The 24,922-nt window shown below is 37.0% G+C and overlaps 1 protein-coding gene across 1 annotated transcript in view; it reads left to right on the forward strand.

Moving 5' to 3' along the window:
- The window catches only part of LOC129757059 (serine/threonine-protein phosphatase PP1-beta catalytic subunit), a 107,988-nt gene that overhangs the window by 76,433 nt on the left and 6,633 nt on the right, over positions 1 to 24,922 (forward strand). Inside the window, exons 2-3 of the mRNA XM_055754160.1 lie at positions 16,764 to 16,895; positions 24,695 to 24,910. Coding sequence (XP_055610135.1) covers positions 16,764 to 16,895; positions 24,695 to 24,910 — 348 coding nt within the window. The remainder of the gene's footprint in view (positions 1 to 16,763; positions 16,896 to 24,694; positions 24,911 to 24,922) is intronic.

Here is a 24,922-nt window from a genome sequence, read left to right on the forward strand (position 1 = left end):
AAAAAAATAAGAGAGATAAAAAAATAAGAGAGATAAAAAAATAAGAGAGATAAAAAAATAAGAGAGATGAAAAAATTAGAGAGATAAAAAAATAAGAGAGATAAAAAAATTAGAGAGATAAAAAAATAAGAGAGATAAAAAAATAAGAGAGATAAAAAAATAAGAGAGATAAAAAAATAAGAGAGATAAAAAAAGAGAGATAAAAAAATAAGAGAGATAAAAAAATAAGAGAGATAAAAAAATAAGAGAGATAAAAAAATAAGAGAGATAAAAAAATAAGAGAGATAAAAAAATAAGAGATAAAAAAATAAGAGAGATAAAAAATAAGAGAGATAAAAAAATAAGAGAGATAAAAAAAATAAGAGAGATAAAAAAATAAGAGAGATAAAAAAATAAGAGAGATAAAAAAATAAGAGAGATAAAAAAATAAGAGAGATAAAAAAATAAGAGAGATAAAAAAATAAGAGAGATAAAAAAATAAGAGAGATAAAAAAATAAGAGAGATAAAAAAATAAGAGAGATAAAAAAATAAGAGAGATAAAAAAATAAGAGAGATAAAAAAATAAGAGAGATAAAAAAATAAGAGAGATAAAAAAATAAAAGAGATAAAAAAATAAGAGAGATAAAAAAATAAGAGAGATAAAAAAATAAGAGAGATAAAAAAATAAGAGAGATAAAAAAATAAGAGAGATAAAAAAATAAGAGAGATAAAAAAATAAGAGAGATAAAAAAATAAGAGAGATAAAAAAATAAGAGAGATAAAAAAATAAGAGAGATTTAAAAATAAGAGAGATTTAAAAATAAGAGAGATTAACAAATAAGAGAGATTAACAAATAAGAGAGATAAAAAAATTAGAGAGATAAAAAAATTAGAGAGGTAAAAAGATTAGAGAGATAAAAAAATTGGAGAGATAAAAAAATTAGAAAGATAAAAAAATTAGAGGGATAAAAAAATTAGAGAGATAAATAAATTGGAGGAATAAAAAAAAATTAAAGAGATTAAAAAATTAGAGAGATTAAAAAATTAGAGAGATAAAAAATTAGAGAGATAAAAAAATTAGAGAGATAAAAAAATTAGAGAGATATAAAAAAATCATAAAATGAGAAATAAGAGGAAAAATGGAAAGAGCAGAAAAAATCAATTGATAATACTAAAAGAGATGAAATAATAGAGATAAAAAGTAATAAAATTAGTACAAAAAATTCATATAAAAAATTAAAAAGGAATCCAAAAAAGAGATAAATGAAAGTGATGATGGTCCAGATGAAATAAATTAAAAAGTTAAGAGAGAGGAGTGTGATATTAGTAATGTAGAGATGGAAGAGATGTCTGTTATGTGACAGATGAGAGATTGTAGTGGACATTTGGTCAATCAAGCAATGCTGAGCGAAAATTAGCTAAGTTAGATAAGATATTGTAGTGGACATTTGGACGAAAATAAAATTTCCACGCATTCGGAACAATTAAAAGTCGAAATGTCGACACTGAGAGAGGATAAAGCTAGTATTATAACTTGTGTTAATCTGATTCACAGTACGATTTGCTTAGTAACGAGTGATCATACAAATATTCCATGTGTAGTCTAGTTAAATGCGACCCAAAAAAAAAGCAACCAGTCCTCCGAATCGATCAATATCGCACCTTGATTGGCTTCCCGGGGCGATGGCTCGTCCGAAAAAAAAAACAGAAAACCGCACCGAAACCAGACTGGCAACTGTCAAATCGTTTCTGTATAATGTAACTAAAGCAACAACTGTGCGGCCGCCTTTCGATTAGATAACATTCCGTTTCTTCCAGTTGCTTCTTCACACGAGGAGCTCTACTTCCTTATGCAATTTTCACCTGTGGACGGTTTATTTTTGTTTTGTTTTTGCTTTCCCTCACCAGCTCGATTAACAACAGGTTTACGGCGTTTCCGAAATTGGGATCGACCAATCAACGCGTGGTGGTGATTATCAATTAGATATGCTGGAGTTGAGTTCGGTTGCTTTTTTGATGCAGCTCCATATGCCGAGAGTGTCATTCCAAAAGCGGACGACGGAAATCAGGTCAATTTTCTGTTACGAATGCTCTCAAATTATCTGCACGGTTAATCTTATTGCTACCAAATGGTTGCAGTTATTCGTCGGAGAAAAAGTCTTCAAAGAAAGCCACCCACCATTAACCGCTACCAGAAGAGACTTCAGAGGGAAGATATTTACCCGCGAGGACAACAACACCGAAACTATAATTTCCCATCTCTATCTATCTGACAGATTTGTTGCTGTTTTTCCTTTCGGTCTTCAGTAAGCAGCAGGTTAAAATTAGTGACTGTGAAATTTGCACCAAGAAACGGATGATGGGCAGCAGCAACACCTCATTAGTCCGGTCGGAGTCCATGCATTTTGCTTGCGCTACACGTTTCGTATAAACGAACTTTTTGCACCAAATTTGCTGCAGCAACACCCATCGGTCTGCAACGAAAAATGGCACTATTTCAGAAGAGCATTACTAAGGTAGTAAATAACAGGTCCATTTTTGCTTTCGGTGCTCCGGTACGGTGTATAGTTGTTGTTACTGTCGTCCATTCTCTTCTGCTTTCCGGTTGGAAAGGCAATGATTTATGGTCGATTGAGCAGAGTGTGACGACATCTTGAGCTCGAAGCTTTACCGATGATGGGGAAAATTTTTCTGCTGCCCTTACTTTACTAGTGAGCTTCCGAAGTTTTAATGTAATTAAGAAGGAAAAATTTAATCAATTTAAGTAAAAGAAAAGAAGGAAAAACAGATCCGGTGTCGACAATTATTACTGATTGATGTAGAATTTGTAGTAGGATGAAAATCAGGAACCCGTCAATTTTTTTCTTCAATTTTCATGCAAAAAATTGATATGATTTAATCAACTTCAAATATTGCACAGTGCAGTCGTTAATACTTCAATAGTCATTTTGCCTTACAATATCAAAAGCAGATCGGTGATTTGGCTTCGAAAGTGAAACTTTCTTCTATGGCGACCGTCAAAAAATTGTGAGTAAATTTTAATACATTTTCTCTATCTAGAATTTCACCAGAATAGACCATTCACAGATAATTTTTCGCCTGAATTACCATTTCCCAGAAAATTTAATATATTTATTCGAACTGGAAATTGAAAAAAAAACTAGGTTTCGTGGCATTCTAGAAGATATTCCATTTTGGAGATAAAAATTCTGAGATGTGATTGGGTGAAAAAATTGCATTCTGGGAAAAAAAGTTTCAGGAGAATGGTTCATTTTGGGGTATAAATTCGGGTATTTGTCATTCTGGGGAAAAATCGTTCTGGGTAAATTTTTTCGAGCTTTTGGGATACAATCGAACATTGATATCTGACGTGCCCTAGTAAAAGCTACATGAAAGTGCAAAAGTAATATTAGTTGAAACCTGACTGCATCTGAAATACCTTAAACGAATAGGCTGGACTAGTAGGGAATTGAAAAAGCAGTAAGAAGTGCACTCATACAATGTACTAGCTACTACACGGTGTCTCTGGGAGAAAACTTTATTTTTTGAAAATTAGCATCGCTAGTTTTTGCTCCACTCGAAAGGTAGGACTTCCCCTTTTCATTTGAGCCCAAATTTGAGGTAATCCATCGGAGGGTCTAGAACATTTTTTTTTTGAAGATTTTTAATCCTTTACAATGTTTTTTTAGAGACAAAATCATATTAAAACGCTTGTCTTACTTTTATCGTTAATCCAACTCCATATTCAATAACATGATCTAAAAGGAAGTTTCTCTGGCTACAACTTTCTCGAAGACATCAAAGTGATACAAATTGAAAGAAAAGAGCTGTAATGTGATTTTTTATTTCATTTGAAAAATCTTATATCACTTCTCATCACTGATTGTACCAAAACCAGAAATAGTATTCTACCAACTTAGTTATTGATTGTAGAGTGTTAAAATGTTCTTGTTGGTTTATTTGTATAAGAAATCTGTTTTTTAAATAAATTTGTGCAGGATCATCTGAAGTAAAGAGCATTTTCAGGGTTTTATTATGAAAAAAATGTCTCCCGCTTTTCTTGAAAATTTAGTTATTTATATTTTATTTATAAGTGTGAGGACTTCATGAACAATTATTTGGGACTAGGAAACGAATGGGATTTTTTTTACATTAGGGGCCAAATTTTAAATAATAAATTTGGATATCAAAATGAAATCTTTGTTGAAATCTTTCATCCTTTTTGATGATTTCTAAAGGTTTTCACACTTTTTACTGTTCATCGATTGTTAAACCTTAAGAGTCGTAAAGTGTAATACACCAAGGTTTTTTTTGCACGATTTTTTTTACGCGTTACGTATATCAGTGTAAAAAAAACCTTACTGTACATAAAATCAAAAAATAAATTTCAACATTTTGTTTATGTTTGATTGTATAAGTTCGCGTTTTTGGAGGCATTAGTGTATGTAAAAATGTGATTGATTTTTAGTTCTCAAGCTAAAATTCAAGATTGTTCGTATAAAGTACACACACTCTGAACCTTAGGTCTTTTATTGATTTTTTTTAATCAAAAGGAAAAAGAAAATTTAAAAATCTCAACATCGACTTTATTTTCAACAATTTTTAGTGGTTGATTTGCTGTAATACTGTTATTTGAAATATTCTCCTAATATACTTCAAGTTGTCAGGTCTTAAGACATCAGATTTTTTTTCGCGAATTTTTAATGGTTTTGCATTGGTTCAAATTAACAATTGTTTTTTAATTAAATATTAACTCAAATTCTGAATAAATAGGAAAAAAAATTAACAAAAGCTTGCATGCAACAATCTTTTATACAATCTAAATTGCACAAAATCCAAAAATTGGGCTAATTTAGATCGAACATTTTAAAAAATACGTTAACAACAGATGATATAATTCCCATCTTCTACAGTTTGGCTCCCACTCCTTGAACTGTTTTTTGAATTTTCGAAGAGTTTATCAAATTTTTATTTAAAATACCTTTAACTTTATTCATTTCCCCCCTTCGGGATTTTTGGAAAAATCGGAGTGTTCTGAAGTGTTCTGAAAGTTGTGTAGTTTTTCAATTGTCACAACTCTCTCATACAAAGTTAGTCTCAAAACTCGCTTCGAAAAAAGTTAAACGAATTTTTCGTTTTTTGAGGTTAGTTTTTGAAAAAATGTCTTTAAAACATCTTGTTTCAAAAGATAGAGCTTTGACGTCTTCTACAAAGTTTATTAAAATTATATGATCTACAACTTTCTCCAAGACATCATAGTGATAAAATGATAAATACAAAAAATAGAAAAATTATCTCACTTATAGGTGAATTGATCAGGAAAAAAATTACAACAAAATATGGGCATTTTAAAATGATTAAACATTGTAGAACGTAGGGGAGATGAGGGCATAATGAGCACTCCTTTTTTCTACATAAGTACGTATTTTCTTAAACAAATTTTATGAGGAATCGTTTCGTTTTACCTCTAGTATTAATTTTTCACCAAAAAAGAAATATCCTTTTCATCTTTACAGAAATATTAAATAGTATCCACCAAGGTTCTCAAGTGACGAAAATATTATAATTTTTGAGCACCACCAAATAAGCTTTTATGACCTTTAAATCATCTTGATGAAATGTACGCACTGCAACATGATCTACACATTGCTTCTCAATTTTCAACATCATAAAATTTTTGATTTTTCACTTTAATCAATTTTAAAACGATTTTTTACTTTAATTTGTTCACTAGAGGCGAAGAGGGCACTATCAATGAAGGCATAATGAGCATTTTCTGCCGGGGAATCTAGCAGCGAATTCAACTCGATGAAGTCAACTGAATAATAGAGCTACAGCTTGGCTTGTTTCGTCTGTCGATTTGGCCTATTGGTAAGGTGTCGGAGAGGTAATCACTAGACTCGAGTTCGATTCCTGTTCGAGGAGATTTTTTTTGCACATACCATTCGTGATTGATTTTTTTTATTGTTACATTATACGGCTAATAGCATCAAAGCATCATCCATCAAACAAAACACCAGAAACATGTATGAGCATATGTTAATTCTTTGAATTCTACAAACAGACCAAGATTATTTTGTTATTACTTTGTTTGATGAATCTACGCCTCACCGTTTAGTGCAATCATGATCATGAATGATAAATTAAAAAAAAATCACCTCGACCAGGAATCGAACTCGAGCCTACTGATTACCTCTCCGACATCTTACCAATAGGCCAAATCGTCAGACGATACAAGTCAAGCTGTAGCTCTATTACTCAGTTGACTTCATCGAGTCGAATTTGCTGCTAGAATCTCCGGCAGAAAACGCTCATTATGCCTTCATTAATGGTGCTCATACTGCCTGGGGGGGGTTTCTCATTACACCTCTACAGTTACTGGTTTTCAGCTTTCGGCAAAAATTTTTAAAATGCATTTTTAAACGTTTTTATCTACTTTTTCAAGTTTCATCCAATTAAGGCAATAGACTATTTGAGTGTCTGAACACGAAACAATGATGTAATTCACATAATACAGCTGTTCTCTATGGTTAAATAAGCGTTTTTCTTAAGGTGGCCATTATGCCCCCATCTCCCCTACTATCATTGACAACACGTATGGTAACTTAATTCTATTAAGTTTGTACAGTTTTGTCCAATGGTTTCTGAAATAAAGAGAGTCAAAATTTGGTGTTTCTCGGCTTAGATTTCTTCACAGTTCTTAAGGTGTTAATAATAACCTTTCGTGCTATCTAATTTCCAAAAACCAATTTTAGTTTTTGACGGCAACGATTCAGTGTTTAATATTCATACATGTTTTATTAAATTTAGAATTTTTTGCAACGTGACCCGTTTTTAAGCAGAGTTACATTTTTCTGAAGAAAAGAATCTCTTTTTGCCAGAAAAAGATATTGTTTTTCAATGTTGTTTTTTTTTATAAAACTGACATAAGGAACAAGGTTTCATATCGCCAGTGTTTTGTTTTTTATTCTTTCCCAGCTAAACTTTGACTTAATGTTTTCTGAGCTAGAAAAAATGTTTTAAGAAAAAATTGTGGCGTTAACCAGCTACTGTCAAAATAATATCTTACATTCAAACGTGTGAAGTGCAACCTGTAGAGAATATTGGTATCAAATAATTTCATGAAAACTTATGCTTGGTCGTTAAGAAAATCAACAGGAAAATTCACGCAACATGGAGGTGTCCATATCATCTCAGTGTTTTAGCTTTTGCAAAAAAAGGACATATTCCTCTGAAATCGCTCTGAAAAGAAAAGTAAAGTGGGATGAAGATATCAGACTCCTGTGCAAGAAGAGATCGGAATATTTAGGACTCATTCTAGTAACGAATTATTTTTATTTTGTCGCGTGTGATTTGAAAAATTGTGAACTCGATTAAGGAAAGATTACGACACAACCCTGTCTTATTCACATTTTTTTTTATATTTTCACTAATCTTCACTTCACTAATAGTTCCATTGCCAGAAGTAATACTAATACATTATTTGTATGAATGATTTTTTTCTGAACATGTCTTCAAATTGTACAAAAAATAACTGCACTTATAAAATAACTAAACATTTTCCTGCAATCTGAACACTTAAATTTTGTAAGATAAATTCCCAATCCCAATGTTTTAACAAAATAATCATTTTTTTTTAACAATTCTGAACAAATTCTAAAAAAACTGAATTTTTCATAGTGGCTTAAAAGAATCCCAAATCCATTAAAATTACAAGATCAAAATACCTGGACTTGGTTTAGCAAAATTGTTTGAATTATTTAGCGAAACAATGTAGAGATACTAATTTCGTTGGATTCGTTCTTTGTTAAAACCTGCCCATTTAATGCGAAAAGACTATGTGTTAACAGACATCGAAGTATTTATCATGATTTCGTTCCGCTTAACAAGTTTTGAGAAACAATTGTTAGTATTTTTGGGCTTTACTTTGAATTTTCATATTCAACATGATTTTATTTATTAACCAGTATAATAAAAACCCCGGGAAAAACTTTGGAATTTCAAACCAAAAAATCCCTAGCAACCCTGATTCAAACTTGATTTCGCGATGGGCATAACTTGAAGCTTGGAGTTTATTCCTGTCCTGTTTGTGCATATTTGAAATGACTCTTAATTCAAGAAAAAAAAATACTGCATCCCAAAATTTGTCTTGTATTTGAGCAAAGAATAACTTCCAAAGAGTTCGATTGATTTCACAAAATAATAAATAGTTGCTTTTTCAAAAGGATACGCTCTTCAAGTGAACCCTTTCTTTCGAACGACAGTTCAATGAAAAAGCTCTTAAACCTTGACCTTGTAAAGTTTCCATCAACAAACGGGAGGAAATCCGCTTATAAACCCTCACTCATCAACGATTTTGTTCAGTTATGTGTCCGGCTACTTGCTCCGTTTAACATTGACAGAAAGCAACTTGAATGAAAAACAAACAACAGAACCCAGAAAATCGTCAAATGTCGAATAAACTTTCTTTTTCTAGTTTTGCTCTGCCGAACCTTTCCCAGGGTCGAATTTGCTGTTATTATTTCTGTTTTTTTATATCGCATCTCCAATGTTGTTGACTAATCGATTCACACGTAACGGTTATTTGGTGTTTTTCACTTTGTTTCTATTTTTTTTTTCTTGTTTTTGGGGATGAGTTTTTTCTTTCAATCAAAGGGTGTTGCGCTTATTTTTATACCAATGACCAGAGGCTTTTTTTTCTTAAAAAACTTGTGATTTACTTTAGCATTCGTTATCCTTTCAATATATCTCACTCAATTTAATGCACACATTGAGGTGACTCTCAAAATTGGGTGTCCATAAAATTGATCTCGAAGCAATCTCACTCACTGCTCCTTTCAGCTTTCTGGGGGAGTGAGCAAAGTGGCATTCGGAGAAGGTGGGCACCGAAAATGTTTCTCGTTGATTTAGATATTTTTTTGATTGAAGTTTGTTTTTTATGAGTTTTCCTGATTTTTTGTGTGTCGGTCTCCTTCCATCACTTGGGTTGGGTTCTCAGGGTAGATTCATCATCCTGCTTTTCAATCCGGAGAAAAACGCACATATTTCATGATTTTTCTCCATTCTTTTTGCTGGTTTCGCACTCTCGCCAGACCCATCTCTGATCTGGTCGATGTGTACCTCCTCGATTCGTTTGTGCAGCGCTGAATGAAAGCGCGGCGCGTGGGTGGTTTCGGGACGAGTGTTATTTCATCCTGTGCCTTGTTGTGGGGAGGATAAACTCCGTTTGAATCGAACAGATTATGTTCGTGTTTTTGTTGCCGGGATTTTTATTTTGCTTTTTCTTGCTGTCTTTTTTTTTCGACTTGCGTGGAAAATAATGTAATTGTGTAAGGGCGATGGACGCTTTTGCTACATCATTTAACTTTGTAAACTTTCATTCGGTTTAATGCAGGTCTGGCCCGGACAGTTTGTTCCCTGTCATGTGGAAGCAACCTTAAATGAACAAATGGAATCGATTCTTTCGATCTTTCAGCAAGAATATAGACCCAATAATTTTTTTTAATTTTTAAAATTTAAGAAATAAACATCGAACCTTAAGTTTACTAATTTACATTAATGAAAATAGTAAAAAAAACAACAGAACATCCGGTTCCCATCCCGAAGCTAAACCTAACCTACAAAATTAGCGCTCCCAACTGCCAGGCAATCGATCGATACATAAACGATGTTAGTTGTAAGCTCGTCCATCCCTTGATGCAAAAGGGCTGCTGCTGCTGCTGCTGCTAACACTGACCTAATTATTGGCACGCAAATCTGTGACCAAACCAGGCATCAGCTCAGTCTGCCATCAGCCCGCAGCTAGTCAGTGTTAGTGGAGGTACTAGTTAGTTACTATTTGATGAGCTTAACATGCAATTTCCCTCCATCGTCCCGTGTTTTTCTTCATCTCGAGCTGTAGGTACTTACATATGCAATCTCACTCGATACGAAATGGGTGGTGACCAGGAGAGAATCGATTTTCAACTCCAAACCACCATATCGAGAATATTAACCCTCAATTTATTTCGGTAGGGAAGGTTACCGGAAACTATTATTAGCAGTAGCGTTACAAAATTTTTTTCGCGGAGTAAACTGCCATTACTGAGGGCATAATTCGAGGAAACTTCTCCTTACAGGACCCTTCCAAGCTTCGAATTTCCTAAGTAGTAGTGGGCAACTTTTGTCGCCACCCTCATCTTTTTCCCATGCGTAAACTGGAAGCACTTCCAATTGGTTGTAATTTGAGTAATTAGTAGCAGAGCGTCTCGCTAGATTGCACTAGACAAGTTGTATAGCTTAGTTTAGGTTTGATCAAAAGGGTAATGGTAAAAGGAGCGTGTGAAAAATGAGAAAAATAAGCCTAGTTACGGTAAACGAATAAAAAAATGCTCTCAGAAGCGCCGGAGTCAAGCGTCAATTTTACTAATCGATGAAACAAACGCGATTAGCGTTTGTTTACGTTCTATCTCGGAGGAACTCTAATTGAAACACTTATAATTACAATGTCCGAATCGGATGCAATTGTTTCGGAGTGAGTGAGTGAGATTGTTGGCAAAAACTAGCGTTTGTAGTGATGAGGATTTAGATGGAAATGCAACGTCACGAAAAAAATATGTACTTGTCTCGAGCTAATATAGAGAAGATAACTTAATCGAGACATGTTGTTTAAATAATTATTTATTTTTAGATTCTATCTTGAAACTTATCTCACCATTAACCCTTCGTTTCATAAAGTTACAAATTTGCAACAATTATTGTATGGAAAAATTGAAAAAATCGTATTTTATTTTAATTTTTTTTCTTGATGTACACATCAATTCCAACTGTTTTAAATAATTTTAAGGACAAATAAAAAGTCATGAAACGAAGGTTTAAGAGATCGATAAAAGACTGCCTTGATTTCCATAAAAATCATAATTTATTATTCGCTATGTCTAATATGTATTTTACAGACTTATTTTTGAGATCAAGTGCGATGACGAAATTTGATACACACTTGTTGAGCAATCTCTTGTTAAAGAATTAAGCGCGAAGGGAACCCCACGAGTTTTATGTTTGACATGGACAGGCAAAATATCTCGGACTGATAGAGAATGGGAAGTTTTAGACTTGACTATCTCCGGCCAGAACAACATGAAGGTTTGTTTGAAAGATTTACGTACCGTCAAGAACTTATCCCTAAGCGAGCAATCTCTCGATTTTTCGCATCTTTCCGAACAATTTCCGCACCTGAAAGGGCTTCCTGTCGCTTCGTACACCAATATAACTGCTCATTGGTTTGAACAATCTCAACTTGACTGTCCCGTTGCGCATCAAAGAAGGCCAGCCTGGAGCGCCTACAGCAGCAAAAACAAGGCTTGGTTGGTGTTTGTATGGCAGAGTGGCGGAGAATAGCTCACGATTCGACGAATTTGAACTTCCGGACAGTCGCCCGATGGCATACAAACTGGGAATGCTTGCAACGTAGAATGAACCGTCAGCCTCAGTTGCGACTCAATCTTGAACTGCAGATAAAGAACTACATCGAAAAGAGCTATGCCCACCGTGCAACTGAAAAGGAGCTGATCGATTCAGACCCGAGACGCACTTGGTTTCTTCCGCTTGGAGCCGTCATCAATCCCAAAAAGCCAGAGAAGGTGCGCATGATATGGGACGCTTCCGCCACCGTAGACGGAATTTCCCTGAACATAATGCTATTGAAAGCCCCTGACGAACTCAATCCTCTACCTTGGGTCCTGTTTCGTTTCCGGCAATTTCCCGTGGCCATTTCAGCGGATATTGCGGAAATGTTCCACCAGATAAGAATCGTCGAAAAAGACAGGCAAGTTCAGCGCTTCCTCTGGAACCATGATCCACAAGGTCAACCAGAAGTTTATACCATGAACGTAGCTACCTTCGGTTCCACCTGTTCTCCCGCATCTGCGCACTACGTTATGACTCTGAACGCCATGCAAAACGAAAAACAATATCCCAGGGCAGTAGAGGGAATAGTTAAAAGAACCTACGTTGATGATTACGCAGATAGTTTTGAGAACGAGGAAGAAGCGTCACGAATAGCGGGTGAAGTCAAATTGATTCATGCCAAGGGTGGATTCAACATAAGAGGTTGGATGTCTAACAGTTCTAAGGTCCTCGAAAGACTAGGAGAAGCCGAAACATCACAGCCGAAATCGCTAAACTTGGAGAACCCGAGGGGTTATGAACACATCTTAGGTATGCACTGGACGTCGAAAGAAGATAGCCTGGGATTCTCGACCATTCTACCTCCAGATATCAATGAACTGCTAGCCACCGGTAACCGTCCGACAAAACAGACAACTGTTACGATGCCATATGAGCTTCTTTCATCCTCTCGGGCTCCTCGCAGCTAGCATTCTCCATGGGAAGATTCTCCTCCAAGATGTCTGGAGAGCAGGAACGCAATGGGATGAGCCAATAGACAACAACGCCTTCGAAAAATGGTTACGGTGGACGAAATGTTTCCCGAAGATTGCCGAAATTTCCATTCCTCGCTGCTACTTCCCAGAAGCATCCCGTGAACTCTATCAAGATCTTGAACTCCATATTTTCGTTGACGCAAGCGAAGAAACTTACGCCGCCTGTAGCGTATTTTCGCCTCTCCACTCCTGAAGGATTTATCTGCTCTCTAGTATCCGCTAAAACCAAGGTAGTCCCTTTAAAACACTGGTCCATACCTCGTCTGGAGTTACAAGCAGCCGTGATAGGAGTTAGATTGCTGAAGTTCATCGTAGACGGACATTCACTGAACATTCGACGCACCGTTTTCTGGTCTGACTCAAGCACTGTCCTCGCATGGATTCGTTCGGACCACCGGCGTTACACCCATTTGTTGCGTGTCGGGTAGGCGAAATACTCTCGAACAGTGAAATCTCCGAATGGCGTTGGACCCCTTCGAAACTCAACAATGCAGATCATGCTACGAAGTGGTTCCACGAGCTTGAGATCCAACAAGATTCCGCATGGTTTAGCGGACTCGAATTCCTGAAAGAGTCCGAAGGAAACTGGCCTCAACCTAGATCGTCTACGATTACTACTGAAGAACTCAAGGTAGCCTGTCTCGTCCATCAACCGTCTGAAACTCAAACAACTGTCGACTTCACCAGATTTTCTAAATAGGAGAGAGTCTTAATTAAGAACCACTGCCTATGTGAACCGTTACATTGCCCTCAAGACAAACCGTGTGAAAAGTCTTCCAGAACATCTTGGTCAACAGGAACTCCGTGACGACGTTCACTGTTTGGGAATGCCCAATGGTGTTCATATCCTGCCGAAATGAGCGCTGCGATTCACAATCGAGGAAAATCGACAGAACAACGAAATGACAGAACAACCGAAACAAAGCATTCTTCGCCAAATGTCGCCGTACTTGGATGAAAACGGCGTTCTTCGCGTCGACAGCCGTATCGGTGCCGCAAAACGTGTGTCAACGTGCATCAAGTATCCAGTGATTCTGCCTCAATACCATCGACTAACCGAACTGATCATAGATTTCTACCATCGAAAAAACTTCGAAACCGTCGTCAATGAGTTGCGCCAGCGATTCTACATTCTCCGTATTCGACAAACAGTGAAGCGTGTCCTCCGACAATGCCAGTGGTGTAAAATCTATAAGTCCAAACCCCAGGTTCCTCGGATGGCACCTTTACCAGAAGCAAGGCTTGCCGCATACACTCGTCCCTTCAGTTACACCGGTCTGGCGTTATTTGGACCGATATTAGTGAAGTCTGAGAGACAAGTGTTGAAAAGATGGGTCGCCCTCTTCACGTGCTTGACCATCAGAACTGTGCACGTAGAGGTCGTTTACAGTTTGAGCACCGAGTCGTGCATTATGAGCATTCGCCGTTTCATCGGAAGGCGAGGAGCTCCGATCGAGATCCATTCGGACAACGGGAAAAATTTCGGGGGCGCTGACAATATCCTGCAACAACAAGTCCGGCAATTCCACGAGAACATGGCAGCCACGTTCACCAACGTGGATACGAAATGGGTTTTCATTCCACCAGGTACTCCTCACATGGGCGGTTCGTGGCAGCGCCTGGTACGCTCTGTGAAAACAGCGCTAGAGGGGAGCATGATTCCGGGAAGAAAGTTGGACGACGAGGCCTTCTACACACTGCTGGTTGACGCTGAAGGAATCGTCAACAGTCGACCGTTGACCTACTTACCTATCGAGTCAGAAGAAGCAGAAGCACTAACCCCCAACCATTTTTTGTTGGGAAGCAGCAATGGTGTCAAACAACCGGAGTCGGAACCGATCAGCGAAGCCAATGGGTTGAGAAACGCGTGGAGCCAGATAAATCTACAACTTGATCGCTTTTGGAGTCGTTGGGTGCGCGAATAACTCTCGACCATGACGCAACGGTCTAAATGGTTCGGTGAGACGAAGCCGGTTCGTTTGGGAGACTAGGTTGTTGTGGTAAATGGATCAAGAAGAAATGGCTGGGCTCGAGGGCGGGTGTTGGAACTGTTTCCGGGGTCAGATAGGTGTATCAGACGGGCAGTCGTGCAGACAAGTAAACGACTCACTCGTCAGTCTGTGTCAAAGCTAGCGGTCTTAGAGGTCACACAAGGAGGAAACCCTGGATCTTACACCCCAGATACCAGTGTTACGGGAGGGGGGATGTTGGAAACTGGCATCCCTGCCTAATCGCTTTCCGACAGGCCGCTGATAACTAGAGTTCAGTGGCTGCTGATCAACGCTTTTCGTCACGTCATTCTTTTCTTCTCGACAACGAGCGTTGGTCCAAGTGACAAAAGTTTTCCGCGAATTTAAATAAATCAGTTTAGTTAGAAGTTTAAAGTGCTAGTTCTGTGCGGATATTTTCGCTAGTTGTTTCTGCGATCAGGAACCCTATTACATAAGCTAAGGTATTATTTACAACTTAAATCTAACTAAATTTACATATCCTAACCTAACCTAATTCATGGTTACAGCAATAGCACTTATCTAAAACAAACTAACGCTACCTAGTAGCACGAAATTACCTATAAAGGTACGCTAGATAATAGTACGGAATAGTACGGAACGTTAGCTAGATAATAGTACGAAAATCGTAGGTAAATCACAAAACATATATTAAAAACTATCATGCAAACTTATCCTAACTTCATTCAACAGCATTACCACCCACGCCATCTATCAAGAAACATTGTTCGGGTGCAAAGTTAGGGAGTGAATACTGAATTTGTGAGTTGAATGCTAGCTTTATTAAAATCTTGAACCCATTATTAATTTTACAAAATAAATTTGCAGCTTGAAGCTGTTTACTACCGCTGCCAAGATTTAGCGCGTTTCATTTCATCCGCCCCCACAACAACTTGAATGAAAAATCCGCGGTTCCTTTTTTCAGATTTTTTTTCCATGGAAAATCAGACATAAGTTTTGAGTACCCTGTGACTGATTTTTATTCCATTTGCGGGCATCTTCTTGTGCTGGGGTGTAGATATTTAAAATATTTCGGTGGAGTTTCAATGTTCTGTAGGTAATTCTACATTTGTGTCTCACAAGGCTGCAAAAGTGGCCGAAACAGGTACTGAATATTTTATTTTCAAGGATCATCTATTTGTTGCTCGTTCTATCTGAAAAAAAAATCGTGTGTTATGTGAGACATCGAATAAGCTAGTTATTTACAGTTTCTCAGAAGCCTTAATTTGTTTCTACCGACTTTTTGTTGGAGGTCGATTTCTCCATTTTCTTGGAAAAAGTAATACGAACCTGGAAGGAGGAGCATTAAATTCTGATTAAGCTAAGCGACATCTACTAATAAAAGGCATCCAACACAGAATCAATCACCCCACATTTACCTTTTTTTCCTCATCTCAACAACAGCAAACCATTTATGGGAGATAATCGAAAAACGATGCTCACAAAAATAATATAAATCCTAATTTAATGTTCTTTTCAAAAGGCCTTCCTCCCTAAAAATATACCCTGATAGATTGCTGCTGAGTATACACCGACACGAAAGGACAAGATAATATACTTTGGAGGCCATTTTCTTCCGTTCGCAAAAACTTCTCCAACTTTTTCTTCCAGGACATGTACCCAAATTAGAATCCATGAATGAACGAAAGAAGACAAAACCAAAAGATTCAATTACCTGTTGATGTGGATGCTTCATCTTTTGGCCTGGAATGGATCCTTCGTAATATTTTCAGTTAAAAATTTAATAAGACCGTTTTTCTGTCCGAGTACAGGAATCACTACCTTACTCATTTTTTTTCGGTGATTAAGAGTCCTTTTCTTCGTCACAGTTTTTCACTCGTTAGCTCAATTTTCGAACATGGCGACGTTTTGGGTGAGTTAGGGTTTTTTTTCCTTATAAACGACTACGTCACGCACAGTCAGAATCAAAACCTTTCCATCGTAGTGTTCCAAGAATTACAATTTTTTTTTCGTTTTGCTTTTTCTATTAAATAGCTTATGGATCAAGAAATCGTCTTCAAGACTACAAATGTGGCAATATTTGAAGACCAATCGTGAAACGTCCATTCGAGTGGATTAATTCGACCAGAAAATTATGCCTGTTCAGGATTGGACTTTCCATGTTTTCGCTTTGATTTCCGGTAATGAAAGGTAGCTACAGTCTATTTCCCAAAACAAGATTAAACGGGCTTAGCTCATTTGCTCCATCAGCAGCGGCAGCGATAAAACGATTAAGGAACTTCTGTACATAACTAGTTGAGGAGCAGACAACCAACACTGTTCTTCATCCGTATCGGAACTTGAGTCTTACCTTGATTTCATTCGTTCGTTTTCTCTCTGTTTTTCTATTTCCAGTCAGAGGATGCCGCCCAGGAAAAGCAGTACCAATGACGGAGGAAGAGATCCGGGGGCTGTGTTTGAAATCGCGCGAAATCTTCCTGCAGCAGCCGATCCTGTTGGAGCTGGAGGCGCCACTTAAGATTTGCGGTAAGTTGGGCGAAATTGGTTTATGATTGGTGTGCTAGGCTAGCTAGACAAGCACATCAGGAGGTGGGCAGTGATAAAACGGGTGGAATTAAGAAAATCGATTCAAAGATTTAATTTGCGAACAGGAAACAGACGGCTAGACGGGAATAATTTCCGGCCAGAAAGCGACCATGAAAAGGCGACCAAAAAAATATTGTTTTATCGCAAGTTAGAATTTATATATTACGAATAATCCCACATCTGTTGTTAATGCTGAAAAAAGATACTTAATTTGGCCATACTCCTATTCTCGATGTTCTAAAGGGTGTGTCACATCAAATTGCATCACGGAAAAAACGCTGTAGAAATTTAATTTTAAGCAATCTGATTATAAGCGAAAGTTGAAGATATAAGCTTTCGCTTATAATCAGATAAGAGTGTATAGATCACGTCGGCCATGCTTCACTGTCAATTTTTCGTAAATTTGGAAAAATGTCGTCGAACGAAAAAGAGTTCGTGAATAAATCCTGCGCACTCATTTCAAGAATCCGGAGTTGTCACATCGGGACATCGGTAAGATGCTGGGAATCGTCCAATCCACGGTCAGCAGAGTACTAAAAAGATACTTCGAGAAACTAACCATCGACCGGAAGGTGAAGAACGGCAAAAATGGATGCTCCGTCAGTGAAAAAAACACAAGCGCGTAGTTAAGCAGTTTAGACGTGATCCAATAAGTTCGGTCCGGGATGTCGCCAAAAAGCTGAATTTTTCAAGTTCATTCGTCCAGCGGACCAAGGAAGCTGTACACCGAAATGCTGACGAAACCGCATTGCCTGGTAACGGACGACGAAATCTACGTCGAAGCGGACTTTCGTCAGCTGCCGGGCCTGTTGTTCTTCACCGCAGAGAACAAATTCAGCGTTCCGGAGGATATTCGGAAACAGAAACTATCCAAGATTGCCAAAAAGTACATGGTGTGGCAAGCAATCTGCCCTTGCGGAAAGCGGAGCGCACCCTTCGTGACGACCGCCACAGTAAACGGGCAGGTCTTAAGGAGTGCCTACAGAAGCGCTTACTTCCACTATTGAAGCAGCACGAGGGCTCGACCATTTTCTGGCCGGATCTCGCTTCGTGCCACTATTCAAAGGACGTGTTGGAGTGGTACGAAGCCAACGGGGTCACCTTCGTGCCAAAGGAAATTCATCCGCCCAACGTGCCGGACCTTCGCCCAATAGAGAAATATTGGGCGATTATTATATTATTATTATTTATTATTATATTATACGGTTTTTCTTAAAGCCTCAATTATGACAAATATTCACATGATAGTTTGGAGAGTAGTTCAGGCGAAACTGTAGGGTAATGTTGGATTACTTGATCTCCGTTTTCTTTTTTCATCATATCTTATGAGAAAAATTAACCCTCTGGAACCCCATTTCTTTCCCTGCAAATTCACAAAAGCTCTGTTTTAAGATTATTAACAACTTTTGTTTAAGGAAACATGTTATCGTTAAGGATTTTTTTTGATTATTTTTACTAAAATTGCATAAGTACAGGGGCTAAGCAACACGACTTTTAGTACTTTTTCGGTTGTAGTTTTTACACACTTCAATTTTTTTCCTAAATTAGGACTGACTCATTTTGATATAATTCTTGTCAAAGATGTTACAGATTTCCAAATTCAGGATTTTTTTTTTGAAGTGTGTAAAAACTACAACCGAAAAAGTACTGAAAGACATGATGCTTAGCCCCTGTAGTTATGCAATTTTAGTAAAAATTATCAAAATATGTCTTATACGATACATTCGAACATTCTGACCCCTCTGTAATAGTAATGAATATCATGCTTTAAAATATTAGCCTGTTTTTAATGCTTAATAACTTTTATATCCTAACTTTAATCGTATCACAGTCTTGGAATGAAATATTTGTCATAATTTAAGCTTAAAGGAAAACTGTATTTAAAAGAAATCAGCCGGAGGGGATTTTCTTCCAAAACAAATTGTCTCAAAATCCCATACAAACTTCAGGCTCGCTTAGCGATTCCTACCCGTGCACAGTGGTTAAAAATACGAAAAACGTGATCGTTGCTTATAACTTTTTTAGGTCACATTTGAGCATATTGGTGTCTTCGGAGAAGTTTGTCAGTAAAATCAGCTCTATAATAAAAAAAAACTATTATTTTTCTGATTAATCCCCCTACAAGTGAGATAAAATTTTTAACTTCTCTGTTAGCTCTTTGATGTTTTCGACAAACTTGTTTAAAATCAAATTTTCTACAACTTTGCTTCAGATGCCAAGTTTCTAAAATAATTAATATCCGAGATATCGGCCAAATAAGAAACTTAACCTCTAAAAATCAGTTTATTAATAAAAACTTTTTTCAGTTAATTTTAAGTTTAATAATATGTTCCACAAAGTTGTTTGTCTTACTAAAATACACCACTTTGTTGAACATTTCATGCTTGTAAAATGTGATACTGCAAAGCTATCTTAAAAAAATTACCGAAAATAGGGCTTTTTCACGCCTTATTTTACAAACACCGGGCAACATCGGGCAGCCCGCTTTAGATGCAAAATAAAGTCGAAGATTTCGTCTACAAGATGCAGGTACAACCGTCAGTATCCACTTGTATCCAAGCGAGATACATCAATTTTAATTTTCCACGTTTGCCTTAAAAACAACGATTTCTATGAAACTACATATAGCGCACATTTGTATTATTATTGGCATCTGAAGCAAAGTTGTAGAAAATTTGATTTTAAACAAGTTTGTCGAAGGCATCAGAGCAAAAACCTATAACAGAGAAGTTAGAAATTTTATCTCACTTATAGGGAAATTAATCAGCAAAATAATTTTTTTTTATTATAGAGCTGATTTTACTGACAAACTTCTCCGAAGACACCAATATGCTCAAATGTGACCTAAAAAAGTTATAAGCAACGATCACGTTTTTCGTATTTTTGACCACTGTGCCGTGGTCAGATCTGGCCCAGGCAGTGCCAGACGTTTTATGCAATTTCTAAGACATTTGGCATCAAACAGCCATCAACATGTACGTACAGGTTTTGTAAATTTGTTGATGGAATTTTCCCCATTAATCTATTGTCACAGTGATGTATGTTTATGTGATTGAGGTAAGGTGAAAACGATAATTTAACATTACATAAATTTCATAAAACTTTTTGAATATGAACCTCTGCGAAGACGCGCTTGCGAGCTGAGTTTTCAAAGCTTTGCCTAAAAGAATCCATTTGCGAGCGTCTGTTTTTGTTACGATGGGAAGGACGGTTTCCTAAAACTCACTAAACATCCCTGAGTGTTTACACTAAGAGTACACTCTAAGAGTAACACTGGCGGAGCACACATCACTCATGCAAGTGAGTGTCGAACATTTATTTTTCGGGAAGCATGAGCAGAGTGTGTGCGGTTTGCCGCTCACAAGAGTTTGGGTTCCACACCTCTTTGTGAAGCTTTGCTCTTGCACTTATGAGCGACACCTCAGGAGCCGTCCGAAGCCTGGGGAGGGGTATCAAATATTCATAGAACTATTTATCGTATCCAAATACCCTTCCAAGCCAAATTTGGTTTCATTTGTTCGAATAGTTTTCAAGTAATGCAATAAAAAAGGGGTTAAAGGCCCCTCCCTTCATTCCTGAATCTACACTGGAAAGAGGGAGGGGTCTGAAATAATCATAGAACCATTTCTCGTATTCCACTACCCTCCCATGCCAAATATGGTTCCATTTGCTAAACTAGTTCTCCAGTTATTAAAAAATTTTAAGAAAGGCCCCCTCCCCCTTCCTATCTCTCCACCGAAAGGAGAGAGGGGTACCAAATATTCTTAGAAACATTCCTCGTACCCAGATCCCCACCCATGCCAAGTTTGATATGATTTGTTTATGGGCTTGTGATATAGCTCAGTTGGCAAGTCTGTTGTCTCCTGAGCCGATGTCCGCGAGTTCGAGCCCAAGAGTAAACATCGAACACAGTTGTACCGGATAAGTTTTTCAATAACGATCCGCCAACTGTAACGTTGATAAAGTCGCGAATGCCATAAAGATGGTAAAACGACTATAATCGAAACAAAAAAAAAAAAAAAAAAATATGATTTGTTTGATCAGTTCTCGAGTTATGAAGACTTTTATATGAGAGACCCCCTCCCCTCTTCCAGGAAGATGGAAGGGTCCCAAACTATTATAGGAACCTTCCCCGGCCTCCAATGCCCGCATGTGCCAAGTTTCACGCAAATCGGTTCAGTAATAGAGAACAGCACGTGACCGGCACCGTTATTGATGGTCAAAGGGAGAGCATCAGTTATGTACACTGAGAATGTGCTGCTAATCCCAAGCGCCTTTCAACGGGTTCGAAATGTTTTTGATAATTTTTTTTTTTAAATCGTCATTGAGCATTTCGGGTTCAATTATTAGAGGTGAATGAGAGTAGTCGAATAAGCTAAGCTAAGCATTCGCCAGCCTAAGTAGTAATAAGCCAATAAGCAATCATAAAACTTTAAAAAAATAATTAAATTTTTTTCTCATTCCTTACACTATTTACACAATTAAAGCTATTGAAATCATAGTCCATGCAATAACCCTTTACCCTCTAATTTTCAAATTAATAAACACTGTAAAAAACAGTGAAATAAAATTCTTATTTAAAAACAATATGGTTTGGTGCTCAAACATTCGTTCCCTGTACCTCACTCAGATTTTCTAATTCTGTCACTTAGCCTCTCTGGCTCCAAGAGCCTCATATCATAGTACAATTTTTATTCCAATATGTCAATCATTGGAAAATAATATGAATTTCATAATGCCATATTTTCAAGAAAAATTATACCTATGGGTTCAGTTGTTCTCAAGAGTTTAGAAAGACTTACTTTTCTTTTGAATGGATCGTGAACATTGATTAGCACGATATTACTAATATTTATCAGATAACTAAGACAACCAGACAGTAAATGTCTGGTAAAAAAGACTTTTTTTTTTTTTTTTTTTGTTTCGATTATAGTCGTTTTACCATGTTTATGGCATTCGCGACTTTATCAACGTTGCAGTTGGCGGATCGTTATTGAAAAACTTATCCGGTACAACTGTGTTCGATGTTTACTCTTGGGCTCGAACTCGCGGACATCGGCTCAGGAGACAACAGATTTGCCAACTGAGCTATATCACAAGCCCTAAAAAAGACTTGAAAGATTGATTTTGTGTAAAAAAAAATATATTTTTACATTTATGCTTAACTTCAGGTTTGTAACCAATCTTTAAGAATAAGACCTCAAAACTGTGACGTGAAAAGACGAAAAAGCCTATGTCTATGGATTTTGAACGATTTTTAATTCAGGTGAATATCCCCTGAATAAAGGATCAAAACTCCTCCAACTAAGAAAATCGATCTTTTTTCGCTTTACGAAAATACCTCTTATCCATCTACTACGGGATCACGCATCGTCCTTATTTTTGGAGCATAGTAACTCTAAATTAGGTAGGGGCGTGTGGGGAATCATGGGCCACTTTTTTCCTTTGCTTCATAACTTCTTTATTATAAAAAAAAAACAAAAATAAAGAAAGTAAACGGAAAGGTTTTCTACATTTTTAAGGTATCATTGGCCATTTTTTTTATTCTTTAAATAAATTAATTTCCCCGAGCTCTGACTGTTAAAAAAAAGGATTTTTTTCTGGATTTTGAAAAATGGTGGGGGATCGTGGGCCACCAAATCCAAATTGACTAGATAACGTGCCAAGTTTATGAGTTGACCCAAAACTGAAATTTCATAATTTATTTGGTTTTTTTTTCAAGCAATTTCAGATAAGAAAATAAAAAAGTGAGATGTGAATAATTCCTAAACCCGGCTCGCGATCGTTTCGAAAAAAAAATTATTAAGGCTTTACATATGTTCGTCTCTATCGCATTGGAAAAAATGGACAAAATATTTTCATAACTCTTCATTTGGCATAAGAAAACTTTACAGATAGGAAAAACGTATTTTAAATTCTGAATGTGTATAAAAAACATCAAAATATAAGGGGCCCAAGATATCCCAAAAAATGTGTAAATAAAGTAATTTTTTTCAAGCTTCATAAATAGAAGAAGCATATGATGCGTACATAAGACAATTTGATACAAAGTCTAATCCTAAAAAGGATCATATCAATGTGATGAAGTTCTGAAGAAGCATCAGATAGAAAATTGTACGGTGATGGACATACGCGGGAGTAAGACGAAAAAGTCGTACAGAAATTGAACAGTTCAATTTGAACTATTAATGTTCACATAATTATCCGGAGGGTAAAAAGTCCCTTCCACTCCTAAAGAAGCATATGGGGTGGAGGATAGACCCAAATGGGCCTAAGGGACCATCACAAAAAAATAAGTCAACATTATATAGAAAAATAAGCTTACGCATAGCGACGACGATAACAGTTGGTTTGAGATTTTTATCACAAGACACATCTGAGATATTAAGAGTGGTCCACGTTTCCCCACTCTCCCCTACATATTATCAGACACTGTAAAAGACGGCGAGATGCGAAAGATTTCCAAAAAAGAAATGATGACATGATAACAAAGAAAATGATAAAGTCTTCATATTCTCCCCTATTTTGGATGATGACTAGTGTAAAAGTTTCAAATCAATCTTGTTTAACTGTGTTGATTGTTACACTTGAATCAAATTGATTCATCTTCAAATTAGCGGCATTGTTACCCTCATGGATCAACGGCTGCAGTTGAATTATTTTTCCACTTATTTATTGCAATCATTTCCAATCCACTCGTAAATTAATCGATTTCTGCTGCATTTGATGGACATCGCGAAAAACCGCTCTCCTAAAATGAATAATATCAACTAGAAGCTGGGAACGGAACTGAGCGTTCCATCCAGTGTTCCGAATATCACTCATTTTCAATGAATGTTTCTGATTGCACTTCGCAACTGAACGTACAACGGTCGGGTTTCGTTATTGATTGCTACTTGACCTACCCGATCATCGATCGTTCAATTCATCGCTAAAATACAGATCACCTCGTACGATGCTTGCTGTCAAACAGTGCAGCACCATCATCAAATTGGAATCTCACCAATGCGCAATGCATATGGCGAATCTTGTTGGTCTTCGATCAGGAGTGAATGGATCAGGCAGTGAGTGAGTGATACATGAAGCCGATCATTAGCGTATTTTGTTTGATTTGAAAAATAGCAAATTAATAAATTTATTTGTTGTTATAACGTTTTTTAACATCAGTATGATCAAAATCAAATTGAAGTTGTGTTTGTGAGGGAAAGATGTTCACTTTCGCCATGTTTTACAAATTTTACAAGTTCTCTTATTAAACTGTCGTCCGTCACGTTAAAACTACTGAGAATTTATGGTGTCCCGCACAACTGTTTGATTTTTCTCGTCCTGCAAAAAATAATTTTGAATTTCATATAATTCAGGCAGATACTGAGTGAGCTACATTCAGAATGGATCAGTTTGTATCTCACTCATCTCCGATATGCGATGTTTGCTAAACCGATAATTCTGAATGATGCGACTCGGTTTGCATAGCTGATAGGAGCGCTGATCGAGATTGCATACCAGCCAGGCGAAGCAGTTGCGAGAGGCGCTATCCCATTATACAATCTGAATGTTTCCAACAGGAAACGCATCCTGAGTGTTTGTTTTGATTGATTTTCGGAAGACTGGTTCCATCAATAAATCACTGACCACCGCATGATCCCCCCGCCGTTGACTAATTGCTGCTAGTGATGGACTGTGGTGTGTTTATGTTCCTCCTCATTGACAACTTCGTCTCCATCCTTTCATCCCCCCAGGTGACATCCACGGCCAGTACACAGACCTGCTGCGGCTGTTCGAGTACGGCGGATTCCCACCGGAGGCCAACTACCTGTTCCTCGGCGATTACGTGGATCGGGGCAAGCAATCGCTCGAAACCATCTGTCTGCTGTTGGCCTACAAAATCAAATACCCAGAGAACTTTTTCCTGCTGCGGGGCAATCACGAATGTGCCAGTATTAATAGGATATACGGTAAGAATTTTA

This window comes from Uranotaenia lowii, chromosome 3 (genome assembly GCF_029784155.1).
Source record: "Uranotaenia lowii strain MFRU-FL chromosome 3, ASM2978415v1, whole genome shotgun sequence".
In the NCBI taxonomy this organism is placed as follows: Eukaryota; Metazoa; Arthropoda; class Insecta; order Diptera; family Culicidae; genus Uranotaenia; species Uranotaenia lowii.